General features: G+C 40.1%; 1 protein-coding gene across 1 annotated transcript; it reads right to left on the bottom strand.

Annotated features, from left to right (window-relative positions):
• Window positions 1-1,073: 1,073 nt before the first annotated feature.
• On the bottom strand, window positions 1,074-18,999 carry LOC111223110. The gene is made up of 26 exons (XM_022747139.1): window positions 18,936-18,999; window positions 18,706-18,827; window positions 18,494-18,607; window positions 17,970-18,027; window positions 16,846-16,980; window positions 16,467-16,568; window positions 16,180-16,353; window positions 15,994-16,074; window positions 15,809-15,889; window positions 15,255-15,575; window positions 15,101-15,166; window positions 14,874-15,007; window positions 14,640-14,771; window positions 14,309-14,366; window positions 14,137-14,217; window positions 13,713-13,781; window positions 11,936-13,496; window positions 11,388-11,536; window positions 3,252-3,329; window positions 3,015-3,157; window positions 2,801-2,923; window positions 2,650-2,707; window positions 2,126-2,494; window positions 1,574-1,710; window positions 1,354-1,470; window positions 1,074-1,218 (listed from the first exon to the last, which is right to left on the bottom strand). The coding sequence occupies exons 2-26, from the start codon at window positions 18,772-18,774 to the stop codon at window positions 1,126-1,128; spliced, it is 4,503 nt and encodes a 1,500-aa protein (XP_022602860.1). The 5' UTR covers window positions 18,775-18,827; window positions 18,936-18,999; the 3' UTR covers window positions 1,074-1,125.
• Between the last annotated feature and the right edge of the window lie 398 nt (window positions 19,000-19,397).

Here is a 19,397-nt window from a genome sequence, read left to right as displayed (position 1 = left end):
AAGGAACCATCCACCTCTTGATACCGAGTGCCTGTGAAGATTCTCTCTGGTCCCTTGTATTGATCAGCCTCTGCATCTCCACTATAGAGGTGTTGCTGAAGTTGTGAGTTTGTACACATTGCGGTGTGTTCATTGTTAAGTGCAAATGATCCAATGTCATAGTCCAACTCACAGTCCTCTGTCTGGGACTCTGGCGGTGGAATGAGGTCTGAGGCCGATGAATGCGAATATGACATAGGGAGGCTGTCCTCACTGAAAGACATCCTCGCCAGCAGCACTGAACCTTTGGTCAGAGGCAGGCTTACCTTGAACACAGTATTTGCCACCTTCTTCATCTTCCTCTTTTTTGCCTTCCTTTTTGCCCATTTTGACAGCACTACAGTACGTTTCTCTGGCATGCCTTCAACCGAGGTATTGTTTATGCTTGGCCCTAAGCAAAAAAGTACAAATCAGACACAGAGAGGTTGAAAAGCAACATGAAATTACACAAAAATATTTCCTTATAGACTGAACAAAGTTTTGCCGCCCTTCAAGTGAAGAGTAGCTTCCGAGAACACACACACCTTTGACAGTTATTTTGCTTTTTTGGGTGCTAGTTTGTGTCCATCCATTACATAGCATCTTTATACCTGGAAATGAATAAAAGCAATACACAGGTATGCAAAGAAAAAATATAAATGTAAGTCTTTGCAATGAAAGACACATTGGCTGTTAAGGAGCTTAAAGAGAACAAAGAATGAAGAAGATAAAAATGGGTGAATAATACAATAGATAAAAAAATATAAGTTGCACTTAGCCTCTTTAACCTCAAAATTATAAATGCATATCACCACACATGATCTTGCAAGCAAAACTCACTTCCTACACAGTAAAAGGTGGCTGCAAAAGAGAACAGAGGCCTTGGTGGATTTATGGTGGTTACTGCGAGCATTTTTTTTTTTTGCAGTGAGCATTTCAAACTCCTTGTGGAGTATCACTTTTATGCACAGCATATAGTATAACGCCACCTCTTCAAGATATGAAACCAAGAGTGATAATGTGCAGGGACAGAGTAAAATACAGGTTGTACTTACATCATTAGTCACTCCTCAAGAGGAGAGAGTTGGGTTTAAAGAGGTCAATTGTTTATGGCCGAACAAAAAACATGAATCTGTACTTACACCAGTGGTAACTTTTGCCAGTCAGTGGGGTACAGAGTGACTCTGGTACATTTATCACCTGGAAATATAAGATGTTTGAAAACTGATGGACAGAAAATTTTAAGTGAAGACCTTCTTGGTGAAAGGCATATGAGTCATTTATACCTAGAATAACCAAAGCAGGATAAGCTGTGCATAAAAGTAAATATGATACCTTCAGTTCTCCTCTGCCCTCCTCTTGCTCCACTTTCCTGGCCAGTGATTGGATTAACTGACTGTTGTCATTAATATCTGCTGTCACTGCATCCACCTGCTCAGGATGTTTTTCCATCTACACAGAGATGTTTTCAGTGAACTTAAAACTTACTCCTAGCATGTACTTTACAGATTTTGCTGTTCTGTTTATTTCAATTATTGATAGATAATAAACTGACCAAGTAGTTAAGGAGATGGGAAGAGCTGGTTACGTGATCAATGATGTCCTTTTTGTTGGATCTTATGCGACAGCAGTGGCATAAAAAAACGTGCGTGCGGCCATCTTCACTCCTACACTCAACCACACGGAAAAGACCTGTTGTAAACATATACAAGCAGCATTTTATTAAATAAATAATTGTTTGACACTTTGAAATAGGCTTTTTTTCTTCTCTACCCAAAAGGTAAAATAAAAATTCACAATTTCTTTGCCAGGAGCAGAATACGCATACTTCCCAAAATGTATGTAACTATTTCTTTAGATGCTCTATTATGTATTCAGTAGCACTCAGTAGTACAGTTCTCACCAGATAATCCACTATGAACTTCTCATGTCCCGTAAGTTTAATTTAATTTTCATTTAATTTTAGAATATTCCTAACAGATTCAGTGCATTATAACAATCAGTAATGCAGAGCTGTCTTAAACCACAACCTAATTTTTCAATCAATGTTTAAATAGATTTTCTGGAACTTCAGCATACACTGTTGCTATTCTTGATCTGTGCTCACCAATAAGAGGCTTGGTTCCTGTGTAGCCATCAAGAAAGTTGTTGCTGTTCTCTGATAGAGCAGAGAGTTCGGGTGACATCTGAGTATTGTATACTTGTGATGCTGAGATGTTTTTTAACCCGCCTTCAGACTTGACAGGAGGAGCTACAGTAGACTGCATCAAAGGTGGAGCCTTGTTAGTCTTTGCTGAGGTCTTATGTGATATCATGTCTGCCTTGAGAGATTTCCCGGACCGCCTCTGTTGGTTCTGGGCAAGCAATACAATCCTCTGTGATTGGATGGAATAGTGCTCCAGCTGCATAGATATAGTCTCTGAATGGCTCTTGGGTTCACCATGCCAGTCTCTTAAGAAATGTATCATAGTTACTGCTGTGGTGTTAGGGGGAGAGAGAAAGAGAGAGAGAGAGAGAGAGAGACCCACATGGAGTAAAAAAATGGACATGTCATCTACATACAGAAATCATGCCAAAGAAAAAAAAAGTGGTGACAGGCACAGAAAGAGAAGACAGAGAATTGTCACTGACCATCATTTTCACTGTGTGTTGCCACCTTCTGGTATACAGCATCTTCAACCTCAAACAACTTAATATGGAGGTGCAAAAAGATATAAACACATTCAAAACACTCATGTGTTTGCAAGGAGAAATAAAGATATACACAGCCAAATTAAAATACCTGGACATCTCCAGCTCCCTCTTTTCCCTCGATTGTCTTGGCTATCTCCATCAGAGGCCAGGCCAGCTTAGACAGGTCAGAGTTCTCCTTCCATTCAGACACTAAGCGGGGGTAGTAGGCTTTCTGTCGAGGAAAACACCCCATCTGTTAATAAACTACAGTCCAAGGCAGCACACAAACTTGGCATTGTGACTTCTTCTACAGTAATACTTACAATGTAGTTGTATCTGTGGAGACTTCCAATAATGTGGTTCCGCATGTCAGCTTTACTAAGTCGACACACACACACCGCACACAGGTACATAACTTCTCTGTTGCGTGCACCCACCTTCACGCATTCTATGATGCTGCCCAGGCCTGGGTGTACATGAAACAACAAATTATTTCAATACACACAGGACACAGACAACATACACACAAAATAGGCACACAAATAATTGTTGCTACAGACCAATGATGGGTTGTAGTCTGTTCTTGTTGTTCAGATACACCTTCAGAGAACCGAACAGCTCACTTTTGCTTGAAACTCCTATAAACAGAGAATGCATCCGTCAAAAATATTTCCTGACAAAAGCATGCAGGTAAATGCAAAAGCAAGTATGGTATGGTATCATGCATGATACCCCACATGCAGAGAGTCAAAGACGTACCTTGTTGTGCCTGATCCGGATGCATGCTGCAGTTGTAGACTCTCCACCTGCACTGAAGTTGGATCTTACATTCAGTAATGATAATTCAATCAAATTCAGATTATTTATTCAGGAAAGCAAAAAATTAGTGCGCTTGTGTCCAGATACCTTAACTATTTTTTTGTTTTCCCCCAAAATAGCATGAAAAAGTGAAAAAAAACAACCAAAAAAACAATAGCATAAGGACAGAGAAATTTTATTTATTTATTTATTTTTTTTTTTTTACAAAAAGTAAGGTCAGAGGAGAAAGTATGACGCAGGGACAGAAACCTTGTGGGAAATAATTTGTACTTATTTATTCTTCATTTTACAGATTAAGTTTTACCAAATATACATACAAGTTCAATTATGTATTTTATTTATTACCTCACAAACATTTCAGAAGATAATGGTGTATGTAACCAAGTGGTTCAAGAATTCATTTGATGTTCTACTCCAATGAAGATATCACCCTCAGAGGAATGTTCTCAGGGAACAGCTAGTCACGGTGGAAAGTACAGATAGCATGAAATATTGGTGTCTTGGGAGCATAGGCCAGGACAAGGAAGGGTGAGGAGGGGAGTGTGCTTACAATTAGGGCCACAGAAGGAGGGGACAGAGTTATGGTAGTGACCTACCTTAAATAGTTTATCATTTTTGTTAATTTATTTAGTAGAAATGTGAACAAACTGTGGCTCTGGTGTAGGTTACACTGTAACCACCAGATGGAGCTGCAGTATCATCAGACTGTTCAGACAGGATACATGAGTCAATGCATTGGTCTACAATGAGGTCGTTTTGGGGTTTTTTTCCAAATTTGTAAGAAATCCCCAGCTGATTAATTTATTGTTGTGGCTTTCTGTTGTTGTTTCAGGGTAAAACAACTAAAAAGCTCCCAGATTGTAATTTAAGGGGGAATGTGGACAGAAAGCGTTATTTTCATTACAACAAATTACATTACATTAATCACAGCAGTTGCAGTAAGGATGCGCACAAAAATCATTTTTTTCTGTTGGTAACCTCTGCTAAACAGCCCTGCAGAATTAACACTGACTGCCCCTAATTTTTCAGGAAACCCCTTGGGGCCAGTTAAGACCCGTTAATAGTCCCTGGGAAAAGTTATAAGAGTTCGTAATTCTCAGTTGCCGTTAACGTTACACTGAAGTTACAGTGAGCAGTATAGTGAAAAACGAGCATATTTGTAAGATATTCACCAGTGGTATAAATTAGTGAGTTAGCGTGTTAACGACATCAACTAGTTGGCAAACAATTCATTTCCCCAGTCGAGCTGAAAAAAAAACAGGTTAAGCTTTTTAATGCGACACTAAACTGACTTTAGACATTCCTAACAACCGTTAACTGCCGTTAAGCGTCATTTAACGTTAGCAAATTAAGTGAGCGCTAAAAGATAAGTAACAGTTATTTAAACATCTCAATCGTAACGTTACCTATATAATAACCTAAGATATGTTTTAATGTGTTGTGTATCACCATTCACCACAGCTCTGGGCAGAAATAGTGACATTAGTTCACTCAGTAGATGAACCAGTGGTGACCAGCTCTCTAGCTACACAGCCAACAAGTCACGACATGACATCGGTATAATTCTTATTAATTTGTTTACAAGGCAAAGACACTGATTTCCCACCTTATTGATAAACTTACCGATAAAAAACGTGGTGTCCGCTTCTTTTTTGTTAAGTCGAGTTAATTGATCTAATTAAACGTGCTGTGCTGAAATCCGAGAAGTAAAGTTAACGTTTACACAACAGCGTCTGTCTGGCAGTTCACTCACTGCTTACCTTCCTAGTGCACTGACAACATAAACTGAGCAGAGCTAAGAAACGCGGCGAGCTCTTCTTCGTCTCTTTTATTGAGGTCTATTGGCGGTTGGCACACCATCACTGCCACCAACCGATAGAGTGTGGGTCAGAAGGTCAGAATGTCAAAACTCATATATTCTTAATCAAATTAGTTAGTCGGAGATAATGAATAGGATTTGACAACACTCATTTCTTCTGTCAGTGTAACATAACATGCACTACTGTACATCTCCCTGTATTACGTTGACCTATTTTGAATAGTGTACTGCTTAGTGTAGTGGGTCTTGATGTTGTCTCATATCCCCTGCTCCTTCCAGCACACCTCGTTTCTCCCTCTTACCTTTGAACTCTTGTTTTGCATTTGCTTCTGTCTCTGCTTCATAACACTCTTGATTTCTGTCCTGCTGAAACTAATTGCCAAATCAATGTTGTTATTTTTGTGGCTTCCTTTGCAACCTTATCTGCCATTTCATTTCCTTTGACACCAATATGCTCTGGCACCCATAAGAATATTACTCTAACACCCTTCATTTGTTTTCTGTGTAATTAATAAGTGGTCTTGTATCCTCTCTCCACTGCACTGCTAACAATATTGCAAGCATTTCTCTTGTGTAAACTGCTCAACCTTCACTGATCATTCTCCCTACTTTAAACTCTCACCATCTTTGCTCTTATTTTATAATATAAAATCTACTGTGGCGTCGGGAAGTATCCAGGATGGTCCTGCTGGAGATGGTACTGTTGGACTTAAGTTTAATAGAGCTACTTTAATTTTGGTCGCTTTCTTTGTCACTTTCTGTACAAAGCTGTTGTTTTCCTCCATGCCCTCTCTCCCAATAAAAATCACACAGGCATCACAAAAACCAATGCATTGATTACCAAATCTAAAATGCTCATTTCCCACACAAAAATTTAAAGACCCCTCTAATACTTTCATAATAGCCCCCTGCTTTTTCTTTACAATTAACTCCATTTTTTTTATTCTTACTGACTTGTATCAATCTTCCTATTAAAAGGTCCTTAATACATCCATACAAAGTCTGATTAATAACACATATCATATGCTTTCTCTAAAGACAGCCACAATACTTCCTCTGTTTATCTGTGTTATTCTGATTTCATGTTCTAATCTTGAAGCTGAAACCATAGTTTTTGTTCTTCTCCTGGAGCCACTCTTTATTTTCTATATGTAAACCTTTCATTTTTTCTATTATTTTTGCATACGCTGGATGTTAAAGAAATTGGTCTATAATTCCCTGGGTCTGTGCAGTCTTTCCCTGGCTTGCATATTGGAATGACGACAGCCTCTTCCCAGCTTTGTGGCAATTTCCCAGCCTCCTAAACTTGATTATATATAAATGCAGTAAAATATCCTTAGATGATTCACTGGGACAAGGACTTTATACTAGGTTTATGTAAAAAATCTGATCCATGTCTGGTGCTGGCATCTTGGTTTTCTTGACAGAGCGACTCAGTTCTGTCCTTGTAAAGGGCTTGTTTAAGGGGTCATTGGTCTTCCTTCCTGTCTGGCACATCTGTGGCGATCTGTCCCGTGTCTCGTCAAGGCCTTACTCTCGCTTTTAATCCCTGCAGCTGTAATGAGCTCTTTTTAATGTCACATCATTGAATAACAAACTACTTTTGTAGCAACACTGATAGAGGCTTGTCCTCCAAACTATATTTTTTTCATCAGTCAGTCAGACAAAACAGGAAAAGAGGAAGGATTGCAGCCATTTTCTCTACACAGTTTGTGTGTTATTATTTGACTTGAGTGAATTTACATGATTTTGCATATTTTGCTCTTGAGCTCAGAGCAGCAGTCATTGCATTACATTGGCCACCAAGATATTCACCACTATTTCTACAGCAAAAACTGAACTGAGCTTCTTGCAGTTTGAGGTTCAGGACACATTCATGGGTGAAATTGCTGTTAAAAAAAACTTAGAGTGGCGCCGAGTTGTCTATATACTTCATCAGTTACATGTCCTGTTTGTGTTTGTGTGTGACAATAAGGTTTCTGTCATCAACTGTTCTGGGGTCTGCCTGTAATGCAATTTCATGTATAACAGCTCCAACAAATACCATGCATGTGGAGGAGGAGGGTCATGAAAACCTGAAGACAAAACACAGCCCTTCCCTCCCTCCAACCTCCCACCTCCCTTCCTCTACTCCCACCAGTCCTTTTATGACTCTCAGGCACTGTGTGTAGAGTTCTAAATAACAAGACGCCCTACACCAACACAACAAATTTACCTTGTGCAGTCTTTACAGTCCTAACCAAAACACTAACTGCATTTAATTTTGCATCTTATTTTAGACATCTTTACGCCCACAAAAACTGATTATACCCCCATCCATAGGTTAGATCTGCTAGGTCTCAATAAATTATAAATCCTACCTTGGATTTGATGTGTGGGAGTTTGTTCAAATGTTGGGGGGAAGAAAAATTCAATAATTGTGCTGATTTACTTGCAGCAATTATTATTACAGGAATTAAAGAGTGATGGGGAAATGAACCAGGAAACATAACCACAGTTGCTGATGTTTTTCCTATAGGTTTATCCGGTAGTAACCACTGACAGATTTATAGCCAACATCTGGAAACAATCAGCCCCAGCCCCACATGTATCAGACCTATAGAGCACCCCCATGCTGAAAAGAACACAGTAACATACCAAAGAATAATTGAAATATGATAATTAGTATAAATATGAAACCGATATAAGTCATTATAAAAGTTATACACTCATAACAGAAAAAAATCACATTCTATAGAATGGATTCCTAGCATGGATAAAAAGTTATGGTTCATAACACTCACCTGTATCATACTGCTATATCATGTTTATATATCATAAAGAACAATAATGTAATGATATTTCCATAGTCTTATGCAACATACTTTCACACATACATCTTATTTCGGTTGTATAGAGTTCACAGAACGTACATAGAATCTATGTTGTAGTGTTTGTGGTTAACAATTGAGCTCTGCTAACCACAGGCTCGCAGGCTTTTGACATAGGGGCAATGGTTCAGTGTTGGGGTTTAAAGAGCGAGCAGTACCCTGTGTCTTAAATGGAAACCAGGGAAAAGACAGAGGAACAGAAGGCAGATAATATCACAATTATCAGGACAAGGAGAGTTACTGATACATAGACAATGTAGTAGCGGAAAGATTATTCTTGAGACAGTCTTGCTAGTTCAGAGTATATTTCATTTGAATACAAGTGCTCGGTGTCGGACGGAATATCTGCAGATAGCCGCAAACAACAATTTCCCAAATCCTACCTTTTATTGAGCAGCACAAACAACCTCACGTCCCTTGTGGAAACAATCAAACACCAAGATCCCGTTTGAATCCTGTGAAAAAATCTCCATTGCAGTAACTCTATTTCACAATCTCTGGCCCCTCTCCCAGAGCTCTTGCCCAGGTCACACCGGCACAATTCAGTTACATAGTTCATTCTCACTAATGCTTTCCATGGATGTAGACGGAAGAAGTGGAATACATAAATACATACTGAATTACTGAATACATGAGTACATGAAATATAGATAGATGATTACAACTTATATATGACCTTTTGCCACTACAACAAGACCATACTGTTCCTGTAGTGGTTTAATATAAAGTGAACTGATGTGTCAGAGCACTGTGTCAACAACAAAGTATATTGAACTAATGTTGTTTGGTAACTTGTGTATAGACAAGCAAATAGTAGCAGCAGTAGATAATATGTTTAGAGGTTCTTTCCTGTAGGAGTGTAGAAAGGCTGACTGCCTGAGACAACTCTGTAACTGCTGATGGTTGTCTGCCCACTTGCACTGTGTGTATATGTATATGATACTTTTGAGAAAGACATCTTCTCTCGTGAGTCTTTCTTTCAAGAACTTCCACCATGGCTTTTATTAAAAAAACAAGCCACCTGTTAGCCTACCCGATGGGGTCTTTTCCTCTTCCATAACTGATCAAATCCTCTATCCATGCCTCCATAGTGGGAGTCATGTGAGGACAATAACCTTTGCGGGACAGTTTCACATTCAGATGTCACTGTGCCATTTGTACCCTGGTACACCGAAACCAGTCGGGTCCCCGTCCACTGGTAGGACATAAGACACTGACAATCACGTGCCGGTGAAGATTCTCAGTCATCCAGGTCATATCATCTCAGCCAACTGGACTTACTTGAGATTCTTGAAGACATTTCACCTCTCATTCAAAAGGCTTCTTCACTTCTAGCTGACTGGTGAGAAGTTGCAGGTATATAACCTCTTGTGGGGTCATGAGGATCGTTGAAGAGAGTGCTCGACCCCCCAGCCATCATGTGAGTTGTTAGTGCCATGGTGCGGATGGCTGCTTTCCTGTGACAACTAAGATTGAAGACTGTATCTGAGGAACTACTCTAACGCCAAAATGTATGTGAGGAGTCATTATTTTCTTAGACTGGAAAGACTACACCTCGACAAAGTTTTGTCAAATTTGATACCAAAGTCTACTTCCACTTCTGATTAAATATTTTTTTGGATTACATCGACAGTTTCAATTGTCCCTGTACTCAAATGGCCTCATGTGGACGATACTCACTCCAAGGGTTCTAGGAAGTCACCCACTGGCTGTAATCTTAACTCCTGCCATTCAATCCATCATTGATTATATCGATCTGGAACGGAAAGAGGGGTATGATGACTGACCATTTTGCTACACGGCCATAATAAATGTAACAAATGTAGTAGAGTATAAGAATGCTGTTAATTAAACTAAAACTATTGTTGTAGTTAAGCATGTTAGGAATTAAAGATGAAAGGCAGAAAGTAAAGACTACAAAGAAATCCAAGGAAAATGTTTAACATGTGGTAACCAGTTATAACCAACTACCATGTAATTGAACCCTAAGTGTTTTGGGAAAATACATTAACTCGTATTGAATGATACATGGATGACTGAATGGCACATGACAGAAAGTTTTCTACCACATCCTGTCAGAGTTCTAATTAAATAATAGTGGAGCCTGTTGTAGAGGGTCATGATTTCAAATCCAAGCCTGTCTAATAACTAATTGCTCTTTAAACCTTCAGGTCAGAATGTCTTAAAGACAGCAGATGTTCCCGTAACAATAAGAGTCACACATTTCAAAGAATTTGTGTACCAAAAACACACCAAAAATAAAGCTATTTATGAAATAGATAAATATATTACTGTTGGAATAATTGTATATGGATTTATCTCATATTTTCTACCTAACCATGTATCCTGCTTTACAGTTTAATAATCATGCATCCAGTTTGTCTTGTGTTGAAGTTGTTTTGCAGGTAGTAGCTGCTAGAGGAGATCACAAGCTGTCACGGTGCATAGAGCAGACTGAAACCAGCCTGTTCTACTTCTACATCATGGGATGAACATTTGAACAATATATAATTGTGCACCTATCACGTTGCTACTGTGTGATCTCACCCTTTAGAACCGCAACGCCTTGTAACTAGTGAAGGCCTTGAAAGACAATAAAAAGAGAGGACAAGGCGGAATATGCTCAGAGCGGGTTGGAGATTGTAACTGAGCATATCTCTGTCCGTTCTCCTCGCGAGTAAGAAATCTAACGCTGTGTCTTGTCCCTTTTGTTTCTTATTTTAAATGTCTTAGGTTGTGTAAACCTGACAATTACGCATTAAGATTCCCATTTTACAACAATTTTATTAAATTGAACAAAATATGAAAATGAAAAGTACTTCAAAGATCACAGTGGTAACTGCTGAAAATGTTACATTAAAAAATGTTAAAAACTGAAATGAGCAACAGCAGCTTAATATACACATTTTCAAATGGTTTACAAATTATTTACAAACTCAATATTCATATTCAATGAATGCAATACTTTTAAACATATTTGCAATATCCTGAAGTCATTGCTACACCATCAAAAAAATCAGTTAACTTCATTTAAAATGAATTGTCTATTAGGTGTTTCAGGAGTTTGAAACCATTTGACACATCTTTCAGACTGTGGCAATATATACATATGGTTTAACAGGTAGTCTCATGGGAAATTAGAGGGGTGGCATATGCCATAGAGGGAGCTACAGGAAAAAAGCCTGTACCAGAAGCTAAAAAGGAGTTTTCCTGGGAGATGCTTTCACTATTGGCTGTAGGAGATTGGTGAAAGGCTGAGGGTCCGAAGTAAAGCTGGGGGATGGTCTGTGTTATTATATTGCTGCTGTTCTGCATTGGAGTGATTGTTTGGGTCTGACTGTAGGGAGTGATGAGGGGAACAGCGCCAAACTTGGCAGCATCATTGGTGACTTTGCCATCTCCAGCAGCCAGGTTGGCATTTATCCACGAGGAGTACTGCAGCTGCAGCTGTTGGTGTTGCTGCAGCTGCTCTTGTTGGTTTTGCTGCAGCTGCAGCTGTTGGTGTTGCTGCAGCTGCTCTTGTTGGTTTTGCTGCAGCTGTTGGTGTTGCTGCAGCTGTTGGTGTTGCTGCAGCTGTTGGTGTTGCTGCAGCTGCTGGTTTTGCTGCAGCTGTTGGTGTTGCTGCAGCTGTTGGTGTTGCTGCAGCTGTTGGTGTTGCTGCAGCTGCTGGTGTTGCTGAAGTTGCTGGTGTTGCTGCAGCTGCAGTTGTTGCTGCAGCTGCAGTTGTTGGTGTTGCTGCAGCTGCTGGTGTTGCTGTAGTTGTTGCTGAAGTTGATGGTGTTGCTGCAGTTGTTGGTGTTGCTGCAGCTGCTGGTGTTGCTGCAGCTGCTGGTGTTGCTGCAGCTGCTGTTGCATTGCTGGGCTGACCAATTCTGGGGGAACTGGAGTTGCCAACCTGTGTCCAAACGATTGCAGACTCTGGTTTGGGTAGAGCCCACTCGCACTGTACCCTTGGTATAACACCCCACTGTTCACAGGTAGGTTGTCTGGTGCTGAGTAACCTGCAACAACCTCAGAAGAAAGATGACCTGAATTTCCATTTATGACATAAGCCATTTGGCTATACTGCCCATACCATCCTAAAGCCGCCTGAGAGTTACTAGAGTTTGCCATTTCAACTGTGGACAAACTCTGAGCGGCCTGACTGCCAATGTACACCTCAGTGTTGTCCTGTCCTTTAAAGCTGCCCATCAATTGCTGGTTAGTTGGGGTTGACCTGGCAGTTATGATGGGTTTAATGGGCAGATGACAAACCCCAGTGGTGTCATTCTGTGTGTTACCTTGTGGCTGTGATATCTGCCCTGCGTTATGATTGGTGGCCTCACAGTTGATGAAATTAGGTTCGAGCTGGTTCCCATTTCCAAAGATGTTCTGAGTATTGACACTTCTCTGGTTTTGTAGCTCACTGGGGTCAGCAGTGCTGGCAGAAGATAACATGGTGCTGTCTGACTTGGCTGTAGCTTTATCCAGCTGACACTTTGAATCCCATCTTGTTTTGTTTTTTGCCCTTTTCAATTTAGTCTGAACAAGCTTTGAATCCCATCTGCTTTCCACACCACTTTCAGATGAATTGTGAGAACAGGAGGTCGTAGTCTCAGCATTAGGTGGATCTGACTTGAAAGGAGAGACACTTGTCCCAGACCTACTCTCTCTCATCAGAGCTATTAGGTGTGCAAGCGGTGTACAGTCCACAACAGATATGTTATCTTTGTCAGGTGCAGGGCCTGTGTCATTGTCCTTTCTCGACAGGGTGCTAGAGGTTGCATCAGGGTTAACAGAAGTGGACTCGCAGGTTGGTTCAGGGCTGGGATGACAGTGCTGCTGCAGTGAGCAGCATGTGGATTTGGCTGGCAAAGGATCCTCAAGTTTGGGCTTATCGGTGCAAGTTTTGAACAGTGTCTCAACAGATGTTTCTGCTGGCCTTTTCCTGGATGGAGGGCAGTCATCTCTGGGAGACACTGGCAGGGTTTGAGTAGTTTTAGGACTAACAGGAGGCCTACAGAAAGATTGGGGTTCTACGTGCACCTCCGCCTGTTTCACTTGCATCTCAGCGACAGTTCTTTGGTACTGAGAGATTGGTGGACTGAGTTCTGGTTGCATAAAAGAGCTCCTTCGGGTCTCTTTGGGACTGAGACATGTGCCAGAACCGGGGAATGGAAAGACAACAGAATCAGTGTTTGAGGAGGCACTGGTAACATCCAGAGGACTCGAGACGGTTCTATGTTTGACCCCATCCAAATCTCCAGCCATTGCTGTCTCTTCTTCCAAATGATCTTTTTCTAGTTTTTGTCTTGCTCCTATGACAAGAAAAGAGCTTAAATTTATAACAGTTTACAGAAAGAAAATGAGAAGCTCCATTTTTGAATCCTCCATAAATCTTGCGTGGGGACAAAATGGCGACAGCAAAGCAGCTTAAAAACCATTCTTCAGAAACCTACGGGTGATGTCATGGAGGCTACATCCATCTTTATATACAGTCTGTAGTACATATACAACATATAAACATTTCATACCATTGTCATTTCTCTGGTCTGTCTCAGGTGCCTCCACTGGAAGAGATTCCATTTGACTCTCAGACTGTTCTGTGCAAGAGAAATCAAATGTCATAGCTCATACCCATATTCTGCCTAGTTAAGCTGTGTATAGGAATGGGAAAAAAGACTCATCTCACTGCACTGCAGAACAGAGAGGTTCAGGAGATCCTTTGTTCCCACTGCCATCAGGCTATACAACACCTCAGCCAAAGGAAGTGGACTAATCTAATTATTATTGTTTATTTATTATCAACTGTTATTATTGTTATTATTATTATTATTATTATTATTATTATTATTATTATCATCATCATCATCATCATCATCAACAATGACATAATGGACACATGAATTTCCCCTAGGGGATCAATAATCTATCTGTTGCTGGGCTGGTGGGACTCACCCATCTGTTGTGGAGTACTGGTGGGTAGACAGAGGACGCTCAGTTTATCTTCTTTCTTGATGTTTTGAACCATTTTTAAAGCTACAAAAAGTAATCAGCACAGTTGATACTTATTACTGTATACTTCAATACATCAGAAACTTGAACAGTTGCAAATTAAACCGACTCGTACCTTCATTGAATGGTGCTGTCCGCACACATTTATACAGCTCCTTTCCCAGCATTACACCCTTTGTGAGAGAAAACATACAGGGGAACATAATAATTAGATAATAATAATTAGAATAATGAATGTGCATTTCCACTTTGTCCATTAACTTATTTTTTCAGGCAAATGAAGCACAATTGTGAAATCAACATATCTTGTCCACCATAAGTGATATAACTTCTTTCTGTGCTAATCAGAAAGGCAACAAATATGCTCTAATAGCTTTTTAAGCGTAACTTGCCAACATCATCCCATTTTGACACATGCATTACACACGCATGTAACTGCAGGTTACCTGTGCATCTATCTTGTAGTAACACTCCCGCTGTGACAGTAGCTGGGCAACGCCCTTTAAAATGTCAAGTTTCTCATCTTGGGTCAGACTCTCCTGCTGCCAGAACGACAGATGCTTCGGATGATGCTTCAACTGAAAGACATGCATATCATATCAATAAAAAAAATGTGGGAGCAAATGTTAAATATATTAGCTGTTCGGAGGTTTTCTATGCATTACTGAGACACCACCCACAATGTAGTTGAACTGGTGATCAGAGCTGACCAAATGCTGAAAGATGTCCTTGAGGGAGAGCGTCTCACTGCAGCTCTCACACAAATAGAATGATGTCTCAGATGTCCCTTTACACTCCCACACGCAGCCCAGACCTGATGAGGACACAATATCTTTAACATTTTGTATGCTTCAGTGAAATGACATGAAATAATAGGAGATTGTTGTGCAAGGATGGACACACCCACCTACTGGTTCCAGTCCCTTCACGCTTAAGTACTTGGACAAATTACTTGTCCCCTGAGTTCTTTCCGCTGTGACACCAGGTCAAAATAACAAATCAGTATGTTAAATGACAAAAGCCACCAATTTATACAGTGTAGGCTAAATGCATAATATTACCTCGTGAAATGTTTGGGAGTGCCTGTGACGCGCTGTGCTGTGCAGATCCTGGACTGCATCCTGGGTGTTTCGGTACAAGTTCTGCATTGAGACTGGATCTTGATTGGTTCTTCGGTTCTGTATTCACCGGAGCTGTAGAAGAGAAAGGGTCTGGGCTGGACGATATTACAGGTGATGTCTTCTCTGTGTCTTGTATCTCTGAGTCACTTCTCTCTTGCTGCTGTCTGTTCTCAGGAGTCTCTTGGCATGTGTGATGGGTTTGAGCGAAGGTGCCTATAGTTTCTGAGTCAGTGGCAAGGGGATATGCACAACCATGGACTGCTGGGAGGTAAGGAACAGGGAGATAGATTGCGGACGTGACACAGAAGTAAGAGACAAATGTACAAACAATAACAGAATCGCAAAAACATTTTATATTTAACTTTATGTGAAGTGGAATCTGCAGTCAATTCATTCTACAAATTAACAAAACAGAGAGCAAAAAATGATAGCGGCTAAAAAATATTAGTGCTGCAAGAGTCAGAAAAAGTTGAAAGAAAAGGCTTGGTATTTACCAAGACTCTGAATTGCAGTTGTGACTTCAAAATGAGCCTTGGCCTCCACATCTGGCTCAATCCTTTCCTGTTTGATAGTGACTGAATAGAGCAGAAATCACTTAATAGTCCATCCTTGACAGCGGCTAAAAAATATTAATGCTGCAAGAGTCAGAAAAAGTTGAAAGAAAAGGCTTGGTATTTACCAGGACTCTGAATTGCAGGTGTGACTTCTAAATGAGCCTGGGCCTCCACATCTGGCTCAATCCTTTCCTGTTTGATAGTGACTGAATAGAGCAGAAATCATTTAATAGTCCATCTTTAAATGCATACATTAGGCAGTTTGATTTTCTGTTGGAGAATGTGTAATGACAAACACAGATACATTATACCTGCTATGTGTGCATCTTGAATGCTGGGAGCTGGATTGGGGTCTGGATCATTTTTGAAGCTCACACATGTCTGAAGCTGGTCTGGTACCAGGTCAGTAGCTTCTCGGCCTTTATCAGTCCAGTTCTGAGCTCTGTCTGACTGACCCGCTTTTTCTTTCAAGTTGGATTTCATTTCTGAATTAAGAGCAGTAATGTATTCAACAGTGTGCAATTTCAGAACAAATATCACTAAGTCAATAAGATTTTTTTTCTCCAGACCAAAGAAGCATTTGCACTTTTGTTCTTACCTGGCCTATGGCCCAATAGTGTCTGGAGCTCATGTTTACTCTCCCGGTTTGGTTTGTTGTTAGTAGAAAGTCCTGACATTTCATTCTGTGGCATGTGCATCCCTGAGAGACAGAAATTGCATAAATTGGTCGAATATAGTCCAGATCTGTGCGTCTCATTCACAGCACATCACAACATCATCAAATTACATCATAATGAGTTTTTGAAGTCATCAAAAATAAAGACTCAGAAAAAAAGTACTCAATTAAGGTGTCAATATGTCCAAAGACAACAATATTCCCTCAGGAATGTAAGTACAAAAAAAAAATGTATTTGCATGAGGGTGAAAAACACAGATAAATTTCAAACTTGATTCTTAGAAGTGACACATGAACTTACTATCGTCTGGGCTTGAAACTTCATATGGACAGGGGAGGGCACCTTGCTGTCCTAAAGCCTCTGCATCATCAGTTGCGGGGGATGATGGAGATTGCAAGTTTCTGTGTCTCAGCATTTTTTTCACTCTTTCAAGAGCTGAGAGCAAAGAGACACAGAGAAAGTGGAATTAAGACCAAAACAATGACAAGGTGTATAAAACTGTCCCCTCCATGGAAATTAGAAATTAAAATTAAATTATCCATTGTGAGCAATGTTCCTGCAAAGTTGGTCATTTACTATCATACCATGTTTTATTGAAAAGAAAAAAATGACATATTTTTGTATGCACAAGTTTACAAAAACTAAACTGTAGCTGTTTCTCTATTAACAACCAACTCTAACCCCACGCGAACGCCCACCTGAAGTACATGTATCATACCGTAAAACTGCAACAGAAACAATCTGTTATCAACCATATCAAGGTAAGCAGAGAAGAACATTACTTTCAGTCGATGGGACATTTGCCCCTCAGAGCCCCAAACTAAAGAGGTATGTTACTTTGTGGCTTCCTTAAAAAAAAGGATGTTTTCTTTGAAGCAGTGACCAAGTATTTCATTATTCAGTACTGTCAGAAGCAAATAGGTTAGTCAGTTAAGTTACATAACAGTTAAAATCTTTGTATCAGTCGTGACCTTGACTACTGTCAGCACTTTAATTTATCTGCGAACTGCTCCATGTCTTAAGAAAAGTAGAAACACAAGATTTTACATTACGCTCTGACATCCCATTAATTATTCATTTTTACAATGAAAACCATGTCTACATGCAGTAATACTGGCCAGGGTTCAGGGATGTTACCAGGAAATTAAGTATGTTTGGTAAGAAAAATTAGTAGTCACATCCACATGTCCAAAATAACATAAAAACTCTGTCAAGGCTTTGTTTGACAACTGGGAGGAACATCTGTCTTCCAAGGCTGGTTTGAGATACCTTACTGTCTCTCTCTGCGTGACAAGATGGTTTCAATGAGAAATTCTGTTTTTTTTTTTTAATTAATGCTCTTGCTAAACCTCTTCCTTGGAAAGTTGCTTCAAAGTGGATTTTTATTATTATTTTTTTTTTTAATGATATTGGAATATCTTTACCTTTGCTGTCCGAGAGATCACGCAGTGTTGCGTATTCATCACTTGTCACTTCCATACTCTAGCAGAATAAAAGACAAAATCATACATGTAATCTAAAAATCACATCACATTACGTTACATTACAGTCCACAGTTCTGTTACTCCAGCAAGCCCTCTGTTTCCTCGGGATGCTTTACCATCTCTTACCCAGTTTTACACAAGAACATCTTGATGATTTCAAATTCTCAACTAATGATTAATCTTGCTATGCGGTAGAAATATGGTGCAAGATTTCTCACAATGTAAACCATGTCACTCCACTGTATTTCTGATCTATGCGTTGAAGACAAGAGTCACTTATTGTTCCATAACCACATTGCTTTTTTTTTCCCAATGTAGTACAGTGTCTTTGCCTGAATACAATTCTTCATCTTGATTCTTCAATCTGATTTAATCGCGTGATAAAATATGTACAAAAATTAACAACCACACAGACTGTTCATTTTTAATCATATTGACTGTATGAAGAGACTTGTGCAGCTCACCATGATCCTCTGAGATCCTACGTCCTTCTCAACCTCAGCCAAGTTGGCCACTATCTTGTTCAATTTACTCTCCTCCTCCGGCAGCTTGGCAGTCCACATCGGGTAGTTCCGCTTCTAGAAGGAAAATTCAAACCACACGGTTAACAACTGTAATACTGACCTGCTTTGCACGCTTCCGACATTTTCTACATCAAGACTTATCAATCACCCACCACGTATTTATACTTGTGGTTATTGTCGACCACGTGACTGGAGGAGTTCAACCTGACTGAACACAGCATACAGTAGACTTGCTTCTTTTCTCCGCACGTCACAGCAATCAGGAAGTTTACACCTATAAGACAAATATGCAGACCTCTGATTAAAACCAGAATGGGTTGAGAGGAAAGGAATTCACAGGCTAAATGATTGATTTTTTTTCTATACAAATAATTGTACTTACCAACTTTAGGAATGTTCTCACTTGATTTTGTCTTAGTCGTGGAAGTATGTGATGGCTGTGGGGGTAAATTCTTGTGCTCAGACCTGACAGACGTGGCTGTGGTCAGCTGGGGAGCCGCAGGTGGACTACTCTTGTGACTATGTGGTGCAACATCAGAGGCTTCAGTATTTCCACATTTAACTGACGTTTTAGCCACATCACCGGACAAAATTGTCACTTTAGTTTGAGATGTGGCCGTAATTTTGAATGCCGTTTCAGAAGGCGAAGTTCTGCAGACAGATTCACGCAACACAGCGGTCCCTGTTTGAGATGTGGGTGCAGCTTTACATGAAGTTGCTGTAACTTTGGATGCAGCTCCGGTTCTGCTGTCCAGTGGTTTGGACACTGGGGCCGATTTTGTGGTTGATTTTGAATGACAGGAGCCACTTCCACTATAGATGGGGGCGGTTCCTGTCAATTTGG

The sequence above is a fragment of the Seriola dumerili genome, unplaced genomic scaffold (genome assembly GCF_002260705.1).
Source record: "Seriola dumerili isolate Sdu_G_001 unplaced genomic scaffold, Sdu_1.0 BDQW01000110.1, whole genome shotgun sequence".
NCBI classification, from domain to species: domain Eukaryota; kingdom Metazoa; phylum Chordata; class Actinopteri; order Carangiformes; family Carangidae; genus Seriola; species Seriola dumerili.
The sequence above is the reverse complement of the archived record's forward strand: the minus strand, read 5'-3'. Positions and strand labels throughout refer to the sequence as shown.

What these genes read in the sequence shown, in the direction of transcription:
- LOC111223110 (XM_022747139.1), bottom strand. Translation starts at nt 18,774, where the DNA reads ATGCTGTGTTCAGTCAGGTTGAACTCCTCCAGTCACGTGGTCGACAAT. An exon ending in ACCACAAGTATAAATACGTG is followed by an intron (nt 18,608 to 18,705) that starts GTGGGTGATTGA and finishes TTTTCCTTCTAG; the next exon opens with AAGCGGAACTACCCGATGTG. An exon ending in AGGGAGCTGGAGATGTCCAG is followed by an intron (nt 2,708 to 2,800) that starts GTATTTTAATTT and finishes CTCCATATTAAG; the next exon opens with TTGTTTGAGGTTGAAGATGC.